The sequence below is a fragment of the Xiphophorus couchianus genome, chromosome 1, assembly GCF_001444195.1.
Source record: "Xiphophorus couchianus chromosome 1, X_couchianus-1.0, whole genome shotgun sequence".
NCBI classification, from domain to species: Eukaryota; Metazoa; Chordata; class Actinopteri; order Cyprinodontiformes; family Poeciliidae; genus Xiphophorus; species Xiphophorus couchianus.
Window position 1 is genome coordinate 3385814 of NC_040228.1, and position 22461 is coordinate 3408274.

A 22461-nucleotide genomic window follows, 5' to 3' on the forward strand; every position below is an offset into this window, starting at 1 on the left:
CTACTTTCTTGATTTGCAATAACAGACTGTGGTCCTCTGTCACACCAAAATCTTTTGATGAAGTGCAAACCTGACATGTAACTGATATGTGTTAAGAAATAAAGAAAATGAAGCAGCTGGGGAAAAAAACTATATACAAATAATAATAATATAACCTTTGGCTGTTTGTAGTTCCAGTGTCTATTCCTTTTTGAGCAGCCTGAATATTTTGCCTCTAAATGGTCAAGTACTGTTTGCTAATGAAGCTAGCTACTCTTAGCTAACTGGTAGCTTCCATTTGATAAACCAAACGTTGTTCCCAAGGTTTTGAAAGACTTCTTTTAGAGACTAAAGATGCTCATGTCATTCTTTCATTTATTTCACTATTTCACAAATGTCCTACAGGCAGAATAATTAAACGCCAACATGGTCACACAGCTTTTCCAAAACAAAATGCATTGACCTAAGCATTCAACCCAAATTCTTTTTGTGCTCAAACTATCAATTCCTCAAATCTGAGACTCATCTAGAAACAGAGGCTGATAATGCTGACTAACCCCAAAGCGAGAAGCGCCGTCTCCCGACTCCAGACTCAACAACAGTCCAGACCAAGCCTGAGCATGCAAGACATAAAACAGAGACAAGTCAAACAAACGAAGGATGTTACATGAAATTAGACAAGCTTCTCCTCTGGCAATAGTCAAGGATTTACTGAATATATCTGCAGAGTTTATTTATAACATTATTAATATGAGAATGTGTCTGTCAAGGATTTCGTAACAACATGATCCTAAGAGAAGTTAGGAAATCTACTGACTAATGATATCATGTAGTACAAGCCCCATTATATCTGATACCATGATCTTCTGAAGTGTATGTGATGTAATACAAAAACACAGCAATAGAAAAAAGCTGTAAACATATTTAAATGAACCTAATTTAGCATGGTGGGTTTTAGAAATGCATCACGTTTTTATTGTTGTTTTTCAGAGATGTAAGAATCTGGTCTCATACCAAAGGATGAATAAATCCAACGGTATGAATCCTTTACTCCCTCTTAATAATCCCTTTCTGCTTCCAGGGTGGAGTCGGAGCCAAAGTGTCATCTCCATGAGTGGGGGCAGCAGCTCTGGGAAAACTCATGACATCTGTTCTGCTGCCAAGTTTCTTTCGGAAAGAAAAAGATGGAGGGAGTGTGTTTAGGAAAGTGTTGAGATAAGCAGAGATGTAATTATGCTAGCGGCTAATTAAATTGAGTCAGCTTTCCACTTCGTGTGGTACATAATGACAAGACAAACGAAGCGTGTTTCTGGAGGGAATTACAGTGATGATGCTAAGATCATAATGGCACAACATTATGTCATAGCATGAGAAACTTTGAATTGCTCTGTATGTTTTAAAGGGGCAGTATTATGTGTTTTACAGTCACATAAAGCCGTTTTATAGGATAATCAAGTAACTATGGGACCTTCAGTTGTTATCAAAAATATATATATATACAGTATATATATATATAGAGAGAGAGAGAGAGCTATATTACATTTATTTATATAAATATAAATAAAATACCTCTGTTTTTTAAAAACTCTTGCTCTTTAAGAAACTCTGCCTTCAGGAAGTCATCACATCCCTCCTCCATTGACCTTTGAGCAACATTTTTACCAGTGTTTCACTAAGTAGCAGCTTGTATAATGAGCTCAGCAGATGCACATTTCCTCCAGGTTTGCCAATTGCTGCTGGCTAGTCTGAAGGGGCTGAATGGGGGAGTCTCAGGGGAGGGCTGCTCTATGAGGCAGAAGCTCCAAAACTACAACTCCAACGATTAGCTTTGTCTCGGTGCTAAGTCCCCCCAGGGTTTTTGCACAGCTAAGTGGTTGCCATGGAAGAGTAAAGGATTTATCAAACACGCATGAAAGAATCAAGGCAACACTCCAGGTATGATGAAAACGACTCCATATTGTTCTGAAAATAGGTACAATAACTTCAGTATAATTTTTCCATATTTTGATGTTAATGTAAAAACAAATCAAAATTAAAAAACCTCACCTGACATGGGCCTAAAGGTTTTACATAAAATTTAGTGTTTGTAAGATATGCATTAATTAATTCATTCAAAAAACCCTCTTTGGGAGCCCACCCACTATGTAAGAAAAAAAGTTACAATAGAATCACACATTGAATTTACAACACTGAATTTTTATTATGTGCAATTACAGTATGTGTTTGATTCTTTTATTTTAACTTTGCCAGCAAAATTTTCCCCTGCAAATAACTGGAGACCAAACTTCAAGAAGAATAGTGAGGTTTACTATAACTCATCAGTAATATTATATTAACATTAATCACCACTTAATGAGCTTTGTCCCTCTTCTGGCAATTGACTAGTCATTTCTTGTATGAGCGACACACACACAGATCTCCTTTCTCTTTCTTGGTGCAGATCAAAGGAAAGTGGCTCCTGGTTTCAGGTGACAAGCTGCCTTGGGGGAAATCAGACTCACTGTACTCAAATACATCATCATCAGTGTCTAAGTTGGTTTTTCTGCAGCTTTCTTTATCACTTATTTTGATACAGTTCATTCAACAGATGAGAATCACACTAAAACTGCTGTCACACTGTTACTTCTCTTGTCACGTATCTTGCTGTGTCCACAAGTTCTTTGTGAGACAAAAATTTAAAAAGACCATTTTGATACACCCAAAAAAAAAACTCATCCTAGCACCAAAACATACAGAAAAATGTCACATTTTTCTAAAACAAAAAAAAGAAAATGGGGCATTTTTAGAAAATGTAATGTTTCCATTAAGCAAATTTATATTCAAAATTTTTAAATGTGCAACTATATGGTCAATGGAGACATAGCTACTGATGGCCTCTTGGAATAATTTTGGTAGATCAGGAACTCTAACAACATTTTTACATACTAGTACACTACCACAATGTTTAAACGGCTGTTATACTACATAGTTACATTTCAATACCTATAGAAAAATTACTATCAACTATATATACACCCACACACACCCCAACACGCCCACACATATAATTTTATATATATATATATACATATAATGTTCTTTTATTTGATTTTTGGCATTCCTACTTGAACTAAAACAAATGCAAAAACTTTAAGAAGATCACAAAACGTTTTGTTCATTGCTTTCAGTCACTTCCTAGATACTAATGACAGAGTTTGGGTTTGAAATGCTTATCTGCCCAAATAGTAAACACTATGTTAAATTATTCAAAGCAAATTTCTGTGTAAGCATAAAGGTCAAACATGAGATCATCTCGTCCCACTTTCACAGCACAAGTCATTATCCTGGCCATTACATTTGTGGTCCTGTCAGAGCCCACAGTTATTTATCTAGCTGCATTCACAGACTGACTGTTCACGTCTCCGAGACTAATGAGGGTCATTTTCCTGAGGCCATAAATCTGCCACATTTGTTTGCATGTTCTGTGTAACTAAATGAAACCTTTTTAAATTACGAAGAAGTAAATTTATGTGATGTCGAGTAGTGGAGGAGCAGGGGGGGGGGAGGCTTCTGTGTGTTCTCTCACAGTGATAACAGTATGCTGGTCAACACGTATTTGAAAACTGCATTGTATACACGCCAGCACTCTATCAGACAGGAAGTTATGTCAGTGGATTATAAGTGGGTTTTCAAATTGGAAAAATTAATAGTTTTCATTTCAGTTTCACTCCTATAAGTCAACTCATACAAAGATCACATTGTGTCCCTTTAAACTCTAATTGCAAGACTCTCAGTAAAATATTCAGAAGTGTTTGGCTGACTCATTTTGTCCTGAAAGGATTCACAGAGCACTTCTTTCTCTGCCCATTTTAGAGAACAGCCAGGCTTTGCCTGAAGGGGATTATGTGGTCTTGTGAATTTCTAAAAGCCCTTCAGTTTAAGCTGCAGGCTTTCTGAGCTAAGCATGTGCATGACGAGAAATCTAAAAGGTGATCTTGCCAGGAGCCACACAGGACTCCCACTGACATCGAGTCAAAATGGGTCACCAAGGGGGTTTTCGGTTTGGATTGAGCATGTTCTCCCTGTGCATGACTGAGTTTTATCTGAGCTTTCTCCCAGTCTAAAAACTTTGATGTTAAATGGAGTTTGCATTTAAGAGAATTCTGGGCCAACCCCACGCTCCCACTTCCTACATGGATTGTTAAAGTACTAAATGCATCTTTAGGGGCAGAATAAGTGGCACAACTACAGTACCTTGCAAAACTATTCTTGACTTCCACATTCTGTCACATCACAGGTACAAACTTGAATGTATTCTATTAGAATTTAATGTGAAACACAAAAGCAATTGTGAAGTGAAACGAACAAGACAAATAGCTTATAATTGTTTATCAAATAAGAATGTAAGTTGGTGCCTCAACCTAGTTGATACTTTTAGCCTGTCTTACACAATAAAGAAAGTTTGATTTTGTTTGATGAAGAGTGTCAATAGTTCCGTTTCCATTCCAAATGCAACTTGTAAATATTCTAACGCCAAAAAAAACACAATTTCACAATTGAGGTGTTTCCATTAAATAAGAAACAATTAAAATTTTACATGAATAAACTTGTTCATGTATGCCATGTTCATAAAAACAACCCAACATGTCACACCATCGTCCTCCTACCACTTCCTGTTGTCTTCTCAGCCAATAGCATCATCTGGTTGTTGATCATGTGACTCGTGAAAAAAAAAATGTTCCCATCACAGTTTTGTTAAACATACTAATTGCGATGCGGCCAAAAAACCACCTCATCCTAGATTAAAAACTCTATCGAAAACACTTTTCTTTTCCTTTTGGGAGCAGCACAAGCACAAGCACAAGGGTAAACCATGTAATAAATGCATAAAGGCCTCAGTCCTGCACACGGCCGTCACAGGTTTGAGTCACTTTCCTGTCTAATCCTCACTGTCAAGCACAGGAAAATCTTTCTATTTTCTTTTTATAAATTGTTCCATTGAGCAAATTTATATTGTAATTCCAATTTGAACAACTATGCTGTCATTGGAAACACAGATTGTGAGCATTCACATCAAATTTTGAAATTACGTCTGGACTTTGACTAGGCCTTTTGACACAAATAAAATTTTATTTAACAATTACATTTTAGATTTTGCCATATATTTAAGGATTATTTTCCGGCACATGGGAACCTCCGCTCCAGTATAAAGTATTTTGCGGTCTCTAATAGATTTTCTTTTAGACTGCTTTGTATGTGGCCCCATCCATCTTCCCATCAAGTGTAGACCAGGTTTATTAAGGGGTAAGTGTGCCATACTTTTTTCAATTTTGGAAGAAGATGTTCTCATCGGAGGCCAGAAAGGGAAGAGCTGGAATTATACTGAGGTTAAATGAAGCCCACAGTTAGACTCTATTTACTAATTAAATGGCTTCTAAAAGCTACTGACTGCACCAGTTTTTATTTAGTGGTACCAGAAGGAAGAGGGCGTTCATAGAACATGATTCCTCTTCTTTGACGTTCGCATTTAAAAACTAGTTTCTGTTGGTTTATTACACAAATTCCCAGTGAAATTCATTCAAGGTTGTGGTTGTAGAATTTGCCAAACCAATACAGGAAGTAGAGTGTCTTTAATCTGAGATAACTAGTGTTGTTCTTCCATATAGACCATTGACTTATGGGTTGTTTTAAAACTGAAACCACAATCCAAACCATACATTTGTGAGATGTAACCCTAGATTTTTTGGCACTGACTTCAACGCATCAACAAGTCCAAAGCTGATCCTGACTTTAAGTCCATCAGAAGACCAAAGAACACTTCCAGTCAAATGAAGTCAACATAGACTTTTATTTGCTTAAACACTCTATTAATCAGGGTTTTAGGCAGCACCACTTCTGTCAACACGTTTAACCCTCTGCAATTACTGTAGCTTATATCTGATGATATAGCTTTCTTCTTCTCTTCTGAGGATAAATGTGGAAAGCCTGAGGCAGGAATAGCTGGAAATATAATCAACCATTTCAAGAACAGATTTACATCGAGGGTAAACATGACATTAAGTCAGAAAGATGTTCTTTTCACGCAGTCGGATAGGGAAAAAACTCTTGCTTAGATGTTAGTCTTCATGCAGTTCTATTTAGACAAGCACAGACCTAGATCAGATCAAGAAGATGAGGCTGGCGTGGTCGGGGGAGGAAAGTGGCTTGAAGAGAAAAGACAGGCAAGTTGAAGCAGATCTTCACCACTGGTATAAGCTTCATTGGGTAAACTTGCACTTTAACCAGCAGTTTAAGCATAGATTTGCACATCACCAATCACTTATATTTTGGATTCCTCTCCATGTTCCCGTCACCTTACCCTGTCACATTCAATAGGCTATGTTCTTGTTTATCCCACATGTTTCGATATCAGGTTAAGACAAACCAACAGGTTGAATATCCCAGATTTTAGATCGGCTCAGTCCCAACTGCCAGACCAGAAACTTAACACACCACATCCGACTGGAATACCTCTTAAGATTATTTTTAGAGCCGTCCCAATAATCAGAGCATCCTTAAGATCGTCAAAAGGGGAAGAATTATGCCTGGTTTACGCAGCATAAATATGCTGCTGTGTAAACCAGGCATTAGGAGAAAAATATTGTAACTTAGAGCAAAGAAAGGTCTGCAGTTAGAGGAATGGTATTATGTAAAATCAACTCTTTTGAACTATGCATCATGCGGTAATGTAATTCTCTCACCAAAAACATACCTGGAGTGTTGCTTTGATTCTTTCATGCATGTTTGAGAAATCCTCTAATCTCCAGTGGCAACCATCCAGCTGTGCAAAGCCCCTGGGTGGACAGAGTGCCACCTTCAAGGTGCAGCTCCTCCTCTGAGCCGTAAGTTTCCAAGATTCCGCCTCACAGAGCAGCCCTCCCACACAACTCCCCCACTCAACTCCTTCAGACTAGTCAGCAGTAATTAGCAAACACCTGATGGAGCGGAGCATCTGCTGAGCTCATTTTAGGAACTACTTTAGTGCTATTAATGGGTTAATAGATGAGCCATGTTGTTATGACTTAAAGAAAGCAGACAACACCGAGGGCTGCCTTTCTTTACGTTTATGGTGTTTAGGTTATAAATTAAAATATTTATAAAAAGTAAATGGTAAAATGAATAACTAGTGAATACAGTTGTATTTATTAAAATGTAGGTGGCATGTATAGGTAGATAGATTATGTAATTTGGTAAACTCACCTGTGAGCATGGAATGGTTTAGTCCTAAAACTATTTAAGGCTGACATTTTGTCATTAAAGAACATTTTGTTGCTGTTAAAAGGCCTGACATGTCATGAATTTTCCATCAGGTTCTGCCAAATGTGAATGAATAAATCCTTGCTGACTCAGCCTTCACTGTAAAGCAAAAGGCCGCTTTGTTAGGCACACAAAGGTGCTGTTATGATGGCTGCAAAAGAAAGAAGAGTTCATTGGACAAGTTCAACCTCTTCTATTACTTTGTGCTCCAACTCTATTAGCCACTGCAGACCTTTTATAGTTGTGAATACAGGTCTGCAAGTTCAAAACCAAAATAATAATTTATAGTAATTTAAGACACATTCTCTTCTTGGTTATGGTCATGGTTCCCTACAAACATCAGCCAGTTTCTGTGGTGGCTGCTGACATGTCACTGGTGCTTCTTCCTTAAGTTGATCACATTTGGTACATTCTGCTAATTAGAAATTTTTTAATTTGATTTCTCAACTCAAAAATTTACACAGAATCTGGCAACAATGATTCAACATGGAAAGCATTCATCTTTCCATGTTGTTCACACTATTTCATTTTCCACCACAGGCTCGGACACATTGTCATTTCCTGCTGTGTGGCTTTTATGATAATAAAAGCAAGCAGTTGATGACAAAAGTCTATTAGGACGTGATGACTAAATTGTTTCTAACAACATTTAGTAGATTTCTAAATTTAGGGTTTTGCCCCAACAAAAGTTTTTTAGAAGATGCTCTTTATTCTGACTAAGGCCTCAGGAATACATGAAAGACATCTGCTGGTGTCTTAGTTAAAATAGTGCAAAGGAAAAAATGACAGCATACAAACCATGCTGGAAACTTTTCCACAGAAAAGCAGCCAAGTTGCCTAAAAATATCCTTAATCTATTCAAAAGATGATTTTAAAAAAAATATCTGAGTCACCAGGATTATGTGTTAGACAATTTATTTATGCTACGTGTAAAGTTATGTCTGAAACATTTAAGAAAAAGCTATATATAAATAGATCACAATTTTCAATAATAATCCCATGAAGATTAATTTCCCGATGATTAATAGATTTTACCGTGTTAAAATTTAACACAATCACTTTTTAATTAAAAAATAAAAAGTTCAGAGCCGGAACCTTTGTATTTGTGCGTTTCCAGTCTGATGCACAAAAGCAACAACCACAAAAAACAGCAATGGACAACAAAGCAGCTTCTCTTGGCTCACTGAAGGTAAATTTCTTCTTCAAAAAGCAATCTGATTTGAATTCCGGAAAAGACAATTGTTGTGTTAAAGTTGTACTAAAAAGAATTAGTTTGTAAGGCAAGCTATTCAAGCTTAGAATAGCATCTCAGTACTCATGATGCATCGGCACAGATGTCCACAAACCTAATGTCAACATATATAGACCACATTTCTAAAGAAATAATTTTTCAAAGATGTTCCATCAAAGTTTCTGAATAACCTGAAAGCTGGATGGGTAGAACACCACTTTGCACTAATCTAATGTTTGAGTAAGTGAAGTAGTTTTTGATTACAATGATATTAATTACAGAAACTGCAATTACCTTGATTAAAAAAATGTAAATGAGTCCCACCATTACTTGTTGTGTAAGAAGCAATTTCCTGTCGACTAGATTGATGTCAAACACTACAGCAGTTTTATTACGGCGCCTTTTATATGCAGAGCAGCCATACCGACCTGCGAGGTACGGGTTGAAGAGAGACGTTTGACTTTTCCAGTTTAAAAGTCACTTGATTCCTCCAAATTACTGGGCTGATGTGCAGTGTAAGACACTCTCCTCTTCTAGATACTCCACAGAATCCCAACCAAGTCAGAGAAAAGTGCTAACTTTTTTTCTCGTGGTTGTCTGGCGCATGTAATCAGGGGGCTTTTGAGCTTTTAACAGTTGCCATAACAACTATAAAAACTTTAAATAAGAATATCCTTACTACAATTACAAAAAGGATAACAAATAATTTTCTTCATGTAGGAACGCCTCCGTTCAACATCCGTATTCTTTCATTCCCACTTTTCATTCCAGACTCGATGCGTCACTGACCAGACGTGAGCTGTAATGTCCAGAATGGGCAGGAGGGCATAAACTACACACTGGCACATTAGTGAAAACCATTAAACCTATCATGTCTGTGTGAGTTTAGGTCCTGAAGCTTCCGTTGGAATGCGAGGGAGTGTCTCCTGTTGTCAAAACAATGATTGAACTGTTTGAGAGTTTCCAAGACATCCAGGCTCAGTTCTGTTGACCATTTTTGAACTGGGGGGAGAGGAGGTGGAAAAAAATATGCAAAATACCAATGCAATACAGCAGAAAGTGTTTTATTCCCCCTTTTCCTTCTCTTTGATGCTCACCCCTATGTTGATGGTTAATTCAGTCCCCTATAAACATCATTTTGTGTCATCATTTTCCTGCTTTTGCACGATGATAAACAATAGCTCGTTTTTCAGAAGCAGAACAGATTATCTCTGGGTTGTGGGCAAAACACTAGACGTGGTGGTACATGTGCAGAAGCGCATTTACACAATCTAAGATGGGATTTTAACCAAATTATAAGCACAAACCACAAAAACATAACTATGTGTAAATAAATGAGGTACACTTGAGAATTATGTCACTAATTCAGCTCAGTTCATTCTAGACTACCTTCATACATGTGATCATAACTGAACCCTGGTTTACTGGGAATGGATGGACTTAAGTTTACAAGGTGACCAATTAGTATGAGCAAGGAGGTTCAGGTCATAAAGTGAATTTCTGCTGATCAGCAGTTTGGCTTTTTAAGGAGTTCTTTGCCTTTGACGATGCCTCCCCCTAGTGGCATTTTAGGTAAAAATGCCTGATTTACACAATGTCTGCCTAAATGGGCAGAAATTTTCTTTAAAAAAAAAACTAGAGAATCAAGTCTAGTTTATTTGTAGCACATTTCAGTAACAAGGCATTTCAAAGTGCTTTTTACTATGAAAACATCATACAACAAGCAATTATGAAACAAGCAATAATTATTACCTTTAGCTAAAATTCATCAAAGTCATCAAGCAAATATACATTAAATATATTGATTAATGTTCCAGTTATTAATCAAATGCCACTATAAACAGGTGGGTTTTAGTATAGATTTTTAGGAACTCAGTGTTTCAGCTGTTTTGCAGTTTTCTGGAAGTTTGTTCCAGATTGTGGGGCGTAGAAACTGAATGCTGCTTCACCATGTTTGTTCTGGTTTTGGGGATGAAGAGCAGATCCAGAACCAGGAGACCTGAGAGGTCTGGAAGGTTGATACAACAACAGCAGATCTTTAAAGATCTTTAATGTATCTGGGTGCTAAGCTGTTCAGTGATTCATAAACTGCCAACAGTATTTTAAAGTTGAAATTCTCTGAGCTATAGTGTAGGGATTTTAGAACTGGGTGATGTGCTCTATCTACTTGGTTTTAGTGAGAACATCAGCAACAGTGTTATGGATCAGCTGCAGATGGAGGATTGATTTTGTGAGGACACTGATTCAGTAATCAATGCGACTAAAGATAAACGCATGGATGAGTTTCTCACGTGGACATTAGTCCTTCTTCAGGGTGATAGAAGGCCGACTTTGTAACTATCTTTATGCATCTCTGAAGGTTCAGGTCACAGTCTATCACTGCACCCAGATCTCTGGCTCGATCACAAGTTTAGCTGTAATAATTGAAGCTGTAAATTGACTCTAGATCTTTCTTCCTGAGGTCCAAAGATTACTCCAGTTTTGTTTCTGTTCAGCTGGAGAAACTTATGGCACATCCAGAAAAAAATAAAATAGGTATAAAAAAATCTAAATGGGACCAGCATCAGAAATTGGAGAACCATATTTGTTGTTTATAAGTCTATAAACCAATGGAGAGACACTCCAACAGCCAGGCATCAAGGCACTCTGTGATTTTTTAAAAAAGTTACTGTTTCAGAACAGCAAAATTTGCCAGTATGCCGTTCTTACTATGGAAGCAGTTGGTAGCATTGCTGCCTCCTGGGCTCAAATCCCAGCCTGGGCTATTTTCTGCCTGGAGTTTGCACATTGTGTCTGCAAGGGTGATGGCTAAAGATGTTAGAATTTATCCCGCATTTATACTCTGATATATTTGATATGATTTTTAATTGTAATAACTTTAACAACTAATATTAAATATTTTCTGAAACCTCGTTTTTATGTGGAGGACCTATTTTTAGCCATCTGTAATGAAAGCTGGATTTTATCATCTGAAAAATATTTGGCTAAGACAATTTCTCTGTCAAGCCAACGCTGAGTCGTTAATTTTACTTTTTCATTACTTGATGACTGGATTATTGCAGTTCCGTATCTGGTGTTCCAAACATGTTTCACAACTCCAGACACACAAGCAAAAATGTTAACTAGAACCAGAAGAGCATACATCATGTCGGGTTTAAATTCTTCATCTTGGCTACCTGTCAACATCAGGGTTGACTTTAGGGTCCTTTCACTACATTAGGCAACTCTAAACTGTCCCAGTTGATGTTATTTATGAGAGAAATGTTTTGTTTCATTAGCTCTTCAGATCCACGTCTTTTAGCACCAGTTAATCCTAATCATAAAGGTCTAAACTAAAACACAAGTAGAGGTGTTTTTAGTCACATTGTTTGCCTAGTTCACTTTGAAATCAGCTTGAAATTCTTATTGAATTCATTATTTATGATGCCATCAAAACATTATTAGCAATCTAAATATTTAGCTTGCCAACTAAATGTTTTGTTTGAAGCTAAATATTTACCCTCTAAACCTAAACATGTATTTAGAATGCTACATGTTTAGTTAGAAGGATATAAATTGTACAATAAGTTAAATATTTAGCTCTTTCCTAGCGTGTCAACTAAATATTTAGTTGCCTAATTCTATATTCAGCTTCAAACTAAATATTCAGATAGCAAGTCAATATATTCAGCTTACAAACTGCATATTTAGTAAATAAATATTTAACAGAGCTAAATAATTCATTTGTAAAACTATGGATTTAGTTAGAAAGCTAAATATTTAACATCAAACTAAATATTTAGGGTCAAAATGTTTTGCATCAGTTAGCAACCTAAACATTCAGTTTGATCATGACATTTTCTCATTTTTGTCTTTGAAACTTTACTTGGTTTATTTTTGTACATACTTTTACATTTTATTCCTTAATGAAATCAATCCTAGCAACAATCTCACCTATCATCCCTTCATTTGTATTTTGTACCTGAACAGGTTTTTACATGTGCTGAACCCACAGCAAATCAGTTCATTATCACTGCAGTTTGGCATCCATATCAATCAACTAAAAATCTTTCATTTAATTAATTTAAATAGTATACTGTTATCCAAAAACTTCACATTATACTATGTTCATTTCCAAATGTCCAAAACCCACTTTAAATTCTACTGAGCTTGTTGCTAAAAGGTACAGTACATATTTGTTTTGATTGATTGATATTGACATTAAGCAATGAAATGTTCTGGGAAAATCTTGCAGTATGCTGCTGAGACAGATGACTTTTTATTAGTGTTCTCTTTCTACAAACCATGAACGCTTCCACAGATGTACTCCACCCCCTCTCCTGGGGTTACTGCCAATATTTTTATAATAATGAGCTTTTATAGAGTGGCATCTACAAATACGAGTTTCTTCCATGGAAATCCTTGGATGTTATTAAGCTGTGGTTCTTTTTGCCTTACCTGTAGTGGAAAGATGTATCACTAAGTTTATGTATACATACACAAACAGCTAAGTATGATTATGTATGTATACATATACAGTACATACTTTTTTTGGAGTGGTGGAAGCTAGCAGTTTGTCAGAAGTGAGCGGGCTAAAATAAGCCTACCTTATAAGAACAATGGAAATTAAAACAACCGTTAGGTTTTCTGGGATAATTTCCAAACCATACAAGAACAGGGAAGCACAGGAAGACTCCATCTTGGATGCTGCTTTACAACAGTCAGTCTGTCACAAAATCGAAAAGTTCTCTTCGGCCTGGAATAACTAGAGTGTGGAGAGTCATCCAAATTTCTTTTTCAGTTTTACTTAGTTTATGTTCCGTTTTCTGTGAGGGTCAACTTACTGCAATTCTTCCTAATAAAGTCTAACATGTACATGCCTTAACTTGTTTGGCTATCATAGTGTTTTATTGTACCATTGAGGTCTTATGAACACATCGGTCAGCGTGACAGGGACAGTTTGCAATGTGCTATTGAGAGAACATACATAGCCAGCAATAGTTTTGGACCATGGCCTCTACGGATTGACATTTCCCCCAGAAATGGCTTCCAATAAACGGAAGTTTGCCTTAAATGACTTCCTGTTGTCTTAAGCTTGCTTAGACAGAAGCGTTTCACAGGATCAACTGTTATATCTGGACATGATGACACATTTCCAGTCTGGCTTGAGTAAAGTTTTCCGCTCATTTTTTCTATAATGACCAAGAATGGGAGGATTTAGGTGGTTAGTTTCCTGCTTTTGTATTCGCTGCGTGTTGTCATGCATCCCCACTCTTCCTATCTTTACAACAAATTTTGCTCTTCAAGGATTTTCTCATATGTAGAATGCAGAGGTGGGAACTCGAGTCACATGACTTGACTGTCTTTACTTGAGACTTGACTCGGACTTGAGGACAAAGACTTGAGACTTACTTGAGACTTGCAAAACAGTGACTAGGTCCCACCTCTGGTAGAATGTTTTGCAACACTGGTGTTAGGGAAATGTTCATCCTGAATTTTCTCAATTTGCTCGATGTTGAATTATCTTGCTGCCACAAGGGGGCAGTAGATGCTCAAGCTAAATAACTCAAATCATGCGTCTGTCCAAGAAGTGACAGTAAATGTTCCTTTCTGTGAAATATTGCGTGGGAAAAATGATCTTCTCTCTTCTTTTTGCACACATGTTTGTGTTTCTACCCACATTAGGACTTTGCATTGACTTCCATTAATTTTAATAACTGAATTTATGCCTAAACCAGACATTTACCCCAAATCTAACTATTACTAGTCTATTTTTAACCTAACCTTAACCAAACTGTCATTCACACCTTACCTCTAAAACTAATCTCTACCCTACACAAGTGGGTCCATCACATTAGTACTGACCTAATGTGACTGACCTTCTGAAGACCGACTAACCTTCGGTCTTCAGAAGGATAGGTCTTCAGTCATAAGAAGAATATCTCAATAACCACACACACAGTATGTTTTTCTACCTTCACAAGGACTTTGCATTGACTTAAATTCATTTGTCATTCATTTCTAAGGCTGAAACCAAACCCTATCCTAATCAATCAGGTTTATTTGTATAGCACAGCACAGAAGATAGGCAGTATAAAGTGCTTTACATGACAAAAACACAAAAGCACCAAGTTATCAAGAAAACACCATGCAGTCAACAACTGAACAAAAATTCCATTTTGATGAGCACCATCACCAAAATGTTAGTCAATGTTTCATTTACTATGGTTAAAAAGGAACCCTAAACAGGTACATTTTTAATCTTGTTTCAGCTGTTTTGCAGAATTCTGGAAGTTTGATCCAGATTTCTGGCGCATAGAAGCTGAATGCTGCTTCTCCATGGTTTGTTGGGGATGCAGAGCAGACTAGAACCAGAAGACCTGAGTAGTCTGAAAGGTTGATACAACAACAGCAGATCTCTAATGTACTTTGCTGACAAGCCATTCAGTGATTTGTAGACTACATATTTTAAAGTCAACTCTCTGAACTAACCTAACCTAGCTCAATTCTACCCAAAAATAGCATTTCTTGTGAGACCCGGGTTTTGGGCTTGATAAAGAGCAGTCGGTCCCCACAATGTAGCATTTGCTAGAAAAATGGTCCTTACAAGGAAAGAAACACACATATACTTGGTGAACTCATGGAGTATTCCAAGACTGATTCTTAAAAACAGATGCTTGGAAACAGCTGAGGCCAAATCCCAAAGGCTTTTAAAATACCTGATTGTAAAAAAAAAAAATTATGATTTACATATTTGCCAGTGAAGGTGATCACTCCTCAGTCAGCAAACACCCCTAGTGGAAGAGGCCTTTGGATTAGTATTGTAAATGACTTCATTCAAACTGTATTTGTTTCTGGGCATCTTTGTTTCCTGAGCTTTTTCCCCACTAGCATTATGACCCCTTCTGTTCTCTCACCATATAAGGAATTTGCTGATCTTCTCAGATCTTTTCCTTCTTTTCTCTTCCTTTTTTTTCTTCCCTGTAAAAAACCATCAATATGTATTTAATCTGACTGACCCAGACTTAAGGAAATTTCTACCAAGTCTGCTATAGAGTGCCAAGAATTCTGCAATTTTTTGTTTGAATGACAAAATATAAAAATCTTTTTTCTTTTTGTACCCCATGATACAGTTGTCAGATCTAGTTTGGGAGTAACAATGTCACAATAGTACTTGTAAGGATTTCAGGGAAGAATTAGCACCAAAGATACAACTTAAACAACTTTTCATGACAAGAATCAAGTGCAAAAGTCTAATTTTGGTTCAAATTTTTACTAATCGACTCCATGTTCGCCTTGCAAACAGGCCATAACAAGGTCTTGGCATAATACCAGCACAATATATGATCTCATCAGGAATTAAAATGGTTTCCTGACATAGACCCGCCTTTTTAACAGTAACTCCTGTATTTTCTGTCAGATTCAGGTTGGGGTTCAGTTAGCTTTGCTTCAAGCAAATTTTGAGGTCCCATTGGAACAGTTGTTTAAAATAAGTTTTATTTGTGCAATTCAATAGTACCACTGGGAACAAAACTGATCTTCAGCATGATGCCACCGCCCATCCTTGACATTTGTTTTAGTGTTCTCAGGTTTCAAGACTGAAAATTGAGGCCTTCAAGACCAAAAAATGATATACATCTTGCCATTGTTGTTGAGCAGCTCAAATGTAGTTTCACTATACAATAAAACTTTCTCCAGAGGATATTACCTTGTTTGAAGATGTACGTAAATAGTCCCACTTGAAGACTTCGGATCTGGGGATTACTTCAGAGCGGCTTGACATGGACACTTTAACTTTTCTAAGTTAACTTCTAAAGTACTTTGGACATGGACAATATCTTTCAGTTCAGGTTTCAGCCTTAATGGTTTCTGATCCTTTTCAAACACATCCTAACCACTTTGTTCTGACAGATTTAGTCAGATAGTTGAAGTCTAAAAAAGCTTAAGGGCTTGATGCACGGGAAGTGACATCCCTCCTACCCCATTCATTTCCTATGTTATAATCACTTGCTTCCCTACAGCCAAGCCACGGGCGAAATTTGTACATGTGAAATTTCAAGCTCATACATGTAGATGTACACGTGCAATGCGACAAGAAAGTTGAGAAATGTTCAGCTTTTGTTGCTGCCCCCATTGCCATTATTGCATCCCATGTACTGGGTTCAAACTTTCACCTACTGCTGTTAGTCGTCGTTTCCTGTGTGTTGAGCCTATTCAGTGTTCCGACAATATAATGATCCCAAACACACATCAAAACTGGTTTTGGAGTGTATAAAGTTAGCCTGACCATTGCCTTCCTGTGTAATTCTGCCCAATTCTCATCTCCCTTCAGTGCACTGTCTGGGCTTTCTCCCATTGAGCTGGATTTTTTCCCAGTGGAAGTGGAGGATGGTCGTTTACACTGCAGACAATTTCTGGTAATCTTCATAGCATTGAACTGACACATTACTTACATCAAGGCCAAATGTTAGCGATTAGGTAGAATTTCAAACTTCAACAAAGTCCACATATCTAGGAAGCAATCGTTTCTGTAGACAGAAGGGAGCCCATACCCACTGTACAAATTAAAGAGTGCTTTTATCAGGCTTGGATAAAGTGGGTTTCCACTAAGTTTTCAGGAAAACTTAGTGGAATTTACATCCCATTGGAACAGGGATGTAAAACGTCACGAGTTTCAATCCTATTTGAAACTCATGGCATTTGTTTTAAAGTTAAGATGCTTAGCCTGGACACCAATCAAATGAGCTCTTTCATTCTTGATAAGAGTGGTAACACATCCAGCTAGAGTGACGCAAGAGACTCATTCACAACTACATGTTGTTCATGACGTTGCTTCCCATGCAATTTCACGAGGAACATTTGTTTAAACTTTGTTTAAGGGTTTATTTTTATATGTAAAGCTGCATGTACCACCATGTGTAAGTTGGAGAAAATCCTTTTGAAACTGGCAGGGGTTGATTAGAAGGAGTTAATTTCATGGCAAGTAAAACCAGGAGGGGGCTTGTTGTAAACACCATCTGCAGCCTGAGCTCATGCCTGAAACCGAAATGCACAGGAAAATGAGGGATTGAGGGAAAGCGAAATAAGTGTGTCAACCAAAGGATGGCCCAGTGTATGGATACAAGATACAATGTAAAGGGTTGGATATGATGGGCTGACTTTAGGTGAGCATGCATTGGTGTTTTGTCTGAACACAGGAAAGAAAGGCATGGGGGGAACATTGAGCGAAAGGAAAACAACGGGAGAAAGAGGGGAGATGCAGAAAGTCAATCCAACTTATGAGAAAGAGGAGGAGAAAAAAGAGGAGGATTTTGGAGGATCATCAAGAATTTGCCTTTTAAGGGGTACAGTCTCTTACTTCCAAGCCTTACGAGCTCTTGCGTACTAGCCAGAACACTCGAGGGAAGAGCAATAAACAACAGAAAAGAGCTTGTGAGGAGCAAAAACAATTTTCACACTTACGTAATGAGCGTAATTTGTGAACATACCTATCTTTTCAAAAAAATGAAAAAGAAAAAGTCAAAGGCACACATGGCATCCCCATCTCATAACATTTACGTTATTTCACTGAATAGGTGGGTAATCTTCGGGACAAGAAAGTCATTTTCTGTCTGCAACAAAGAGACCACTGCAGGGTAAACAAGAGAGGCCCTCAGTCCACCCTGAGTCACTGGATCCTGCCGCAGCATCCCAACAGCTGCCGAGTTTTTCTTGGTCGTCCCCCGCACAATACCAACAATGTGTTGTTGCTGGGGCTAAGGAGTGACTGCATGTATCTGGGAGCAGGAAACAGAGGGGAGCTGAGGAGGAGAGATGGGTGGGGAGGTGAGAACAGAGAAGTAATTGTATATGTAAGAGTGAGGCAACCGTAGCAGAAGGGGCAGACGCAGGAGGAGAGTGAGACGGAGGGGGGAATAGGAGAGACGCACGTTGTCTTCAGGATGGGGGAATCGGGAAAGGAGACGGAGACGAAGGAAGCGCAGGATGAGTTCGTGAATCTGAGTTTTGATGCTTTGAAAGAGGAACCAGGGATGTAAGGAGAAAAGGAGGAGGCCAATCAACAAAAGTCATGTTTTACGACACAAAGTCGGGGGATCCTTGAGGTAGCAAGCAGCGAGGTGTTTTTAAAAGAGAATGTTTTGGTAAAAGTTGGAGAGAAGGGCAGAGAAAGTGTATACTCCAGAGCGAGAGCCAGGAAAAGGGGAAGGGCCTCGATCTCCTCCTCTCCAACTGACAAAAACAGCTGCCCAGGAGGACGGAGGTGGAGAAGAAGACTTGCAGTGTGAACAGACGGAGAGAAGGTAGAGAGAGAGACTCCCGGACCTCGACCACCTATATGGGTTGTGTCCTGAGCTCGGATTGGTGTGGGGAGGGAGAGGTGCAGCCGGTGCCGGTGGTCCAAAGTTCGTCTCTGAAGAGAAGGAGTCTGGAGAGGAGTGACAGCGTCAGGATGAGGCTCACTAAGGTTGGTATGTGGACTAGGTGTGTGTGCGTGTGTGTAGGATGAGACTTCATTTAGATCGTCACAGGCATGTTTATGTTTTGCACCATAAGGCCTCACATGCTATAGTCTGCTACTTTTGAGATTTGCTTACACTCTGATTTAAGACTTGAAAAAGCATGTTATTTCTGTCATTTGTAGCACATGGCTGAGGAATCCTGAGGATACTGTGTAGATATTGTCAAAATCTCTGGGATTTGTGTTTCGGGATTGTTATTGCTCAATATATGACTGCAGTTGTATTGTTCTGTATTTGTTATTAGGATCATCTTGAAGATTTATATTTAAGGGCTAATATTGTGATGTATCCAGTTTCTGTCCACAAGCTTGTTGTCATTTCTTCTGTTTTTGTCTCACACCTGGTTCTCATTTACTTATTTTGCACCTGAAATAAATAACTTTCTCACACTTAGCATTAGGGATGTGCGATATGGCATAAAATTCATATCACGATATATATCACCATGGGTGGCAGTAACAATGTGTATCACAATACAGTTTGTATAACTTACAATAGAAAGGGAAACAAAATCCCATACTAATTGAGTGGAATATCATATTATATAATATTTGTATTAACACTCGTTTTCATCGGGGTGTGCTGTGGTGGCGTAGGGAACGTTTGGAGGCCTTGACGCGGCCGTCGCGGGTTCGATTCCCGGACCCGGCAACATTTACCACGTCTTCCCCCCTCTCCTTCCCCCTTTCCTGTCAGCCTATTGTCATATAAGGGACACTAGAGCCCACAAAAGACTCCCTGGAGGGGAGGAAAGAAAAACAAAACCAAAAAAAAGCACTCGTTTTGATTGATGTTATTTGTTTGTAACTTTTGTTTTATGTTGCTGCCTATCATTACCAAGTATTCCTTAAAAAGAAATCAAATTTTAAGTGAGGCCTGGTAATCTTGGGCAGCAGCATAACAATGATTAAGTGGTTTAATAAAAGTTAAATAAAGAAATAAAAAATATATCTCTATATAGAACACAATAATGGATGTCTGCATTAAATCCTGCTTTTAATTCCTGGTATTGTGACTGGAACTTGTAGTCAGCAGCATTGCTGCTATTCAGTTAACTACATACTGTATGTCGCTGTTAGGTTTTTACAAATCGCTTCCCCGCTGTCTGACCGTGACATAAGCAGCGCTCCTCCTGAGCATCGTGCTAAGACTGTGGGAGGTTAAACATGAACCAGGTCCAGATAATTGATGTTTTCACATCTGCCTTTTTAATGCGCTCTTCCCTTGTACTCTCAGCCATGCTGCTTCCTGCATGCTCTGTTTTGATTCCAGATGGTTACATCATCAACAAACATTGCCGTGGTTAGCCGGTAGAGTGCAGATCTCTATCGTAGGCCAAATTTAATTTCTATTGTATACAGCATAGCATATTCCTACTTGACATTATTTTGATAATCATTTCCCACCTGATAGTAGTTCACGGTGTTCTCTGTTATGCTGTTCGATACTAAAAATTGTTTCATTTGGTTCTATTTTAAAATTGTTTTATTTAACCTTAATTTATGCGGGGCTGTCTCATTGAAATCTAAGATCACATTTACAAGACAGGGAGTTTGATAAAAACAAAATATTACAAACACAGCAACGAGTAATTAAAGGATTTGACTCAATTAAATGAGTTAATAAAATATGAGCTAAAAATGTCAATGATCTCACATCTAGTCCTATTTTAGCTATGTCCCACCTGGTTTGACCTGGCTGTAGATTAATAATTATCTTCTAAAGTACTCTTCAGTTTTACTTGCCATGTCTCACCTGGTTTTAGTATGCTAATGAGCTCAAAATTACTTTCAATTCACTATTCATCTCATACTCTAGTCTTCAGTCCTGCTTTGTAATCTTTAAAAGGGGCAATATTAAGTATTTTTCATGCACATTGTGTAATTTTATAGCATAATCAAGAAACAGTTACCTTCAGTTGTTGTAAAAATGCTGTATATGCCAAACACTACTTAATTTAAAAAGAAATTTGACTTTGCAATTTGATGTCTTGAATTAGGGCCTCTTTAAGGAGATCCTATTCTTGCTCTTTGATACACTGCAGCTAGCAGAGCTTGTTGTAGATGCTCAAGTTAGATACCATGCCCACTGATGACGGCGGTTAAACTGTTTCTCTGTCACGGCAAGTTGTTTCTTCACTGTTAGCACATTTAGCACAAAGTACATGACGTTGATTGACAACACTAAGACCCACCTCCTGGCTCTGATTGGTTATTTTTAACCGGTAGCCTTGCTTTTCTTTAGACAGCAATAGCATCTCATGGAGTAAGTGGAGGAGATTGATCTTTTCACAGATTGTCTCACACTATAGTGTCACAACATAGTGACAGCTTTAACAAATATGTAAATATATTTTTTTATAAAAGTTACATACTTTTGTATGTAACACCACCAGCTTTAATGTGCTGGTCGTGTGCTCCCCACCTTTGACCCAATTGCTGTTGGAATAGACTGTAGACCTCTGCAACCTCAAACTATAGAAAGAAGGAAAACTGAACTATACATTTAAGGATTTAGGTACAGGAGAGGAATAGATTCCAAAATACAAAATTCCCTTTGTATTCTCACATTACTTTTTGAAGTAATGTGAGAATGTATTTTCTTTGTTTAAAAGATGTGGATAATCATGGCATCACATCACATCTGCGCAGCTACAATGGCTCTGTTGTGGCGACCATAGCAATGCTGCAAAGCTATCGTCATGTAAACACAGGCAGGCCGGCCGCCTGCCCTGGAGCCACCATAAGAACACTTAAAACCCCGACCTCTGACCCACAGTCACAACTCTCTGGAGCATGGCTCCGTTTCATCATGTTCTATGAACATTCTACATGTGTGTGTGTGTTTGGTCCCAGTGGCTCTGAATCACATGCAGAGCAGCGTGGGAATGTGAAGCTTTCTGGACTACGTCATCCTGTGGTGACTGACCCGGACGACTAGGGGTGTGGGAACTGGTTGGATCCAAACGATCCCGAGCAAGAGGAGACAAACATGCATCTATTTATGGTGGTCTTTCTAACGATACATTCTTTTAAAATCCTAATTTGTTGATGTTTTAGAAGACACGTGAGGCATGTTGCTGCTCAGAAACGTGAACTTGAAGATTTGTTTGTATTTTCCTGGCACGAACCACATGTTTACATTTGTAGACCAAACCAAGATCTTTCTGGGCTAACAAGAAAAAAAACAATTCTTAACATGATTGCATGACAAACTGAAGACATGCCAACAATGGGAAATAGATGTTTCTCACAGAATATAAATAGGTTCCTCACATTAAATTCTTATTTATGTTTACAAGGCCTCAGGAAGAAATAAAGATCCAGTGAGTAGCATTATCAGAAAACTGATTGTGGAATTCTTTTCAACAATTATGCTTCCTTATGCCAGGACCATTGTGGAGCAGAGCGTTAGTAAAAAAAACAAACAAAAAAAAACATTTTTACAGCTGGATTCTGGATCTGAACACCACATGGC

General features: G+C 38.0%; 1 protein-coding gene across 4 annotated transcripts in view; it reads left to right on the forward strand.

Annotated features, from left to right (window-relative positions):
* Nucleotides 1-18336: 18336 nt before the first annotated feature.
* Nucleotides 18337-22461, forward strand: part of tns2a (tensin 2a) — a 69851-nt gene continuing 65726 nt past the window's right edge. For all 4 annotated transcript variants that reach the window (XM_028019600.1, XM_028019747.1, XM_028019676.1 and 1 more), the window contains exon 1: nt 18337-18929. In XM_028019600.1, the coding sequence (XP_027875401.1) occupies nt 18801-18929 (129 nt within the window). In that variant the 5' untranslated portion in view covers nt 18337-18800. The remainder of the gene's footprint in view (nt 18930-22461) is intronic.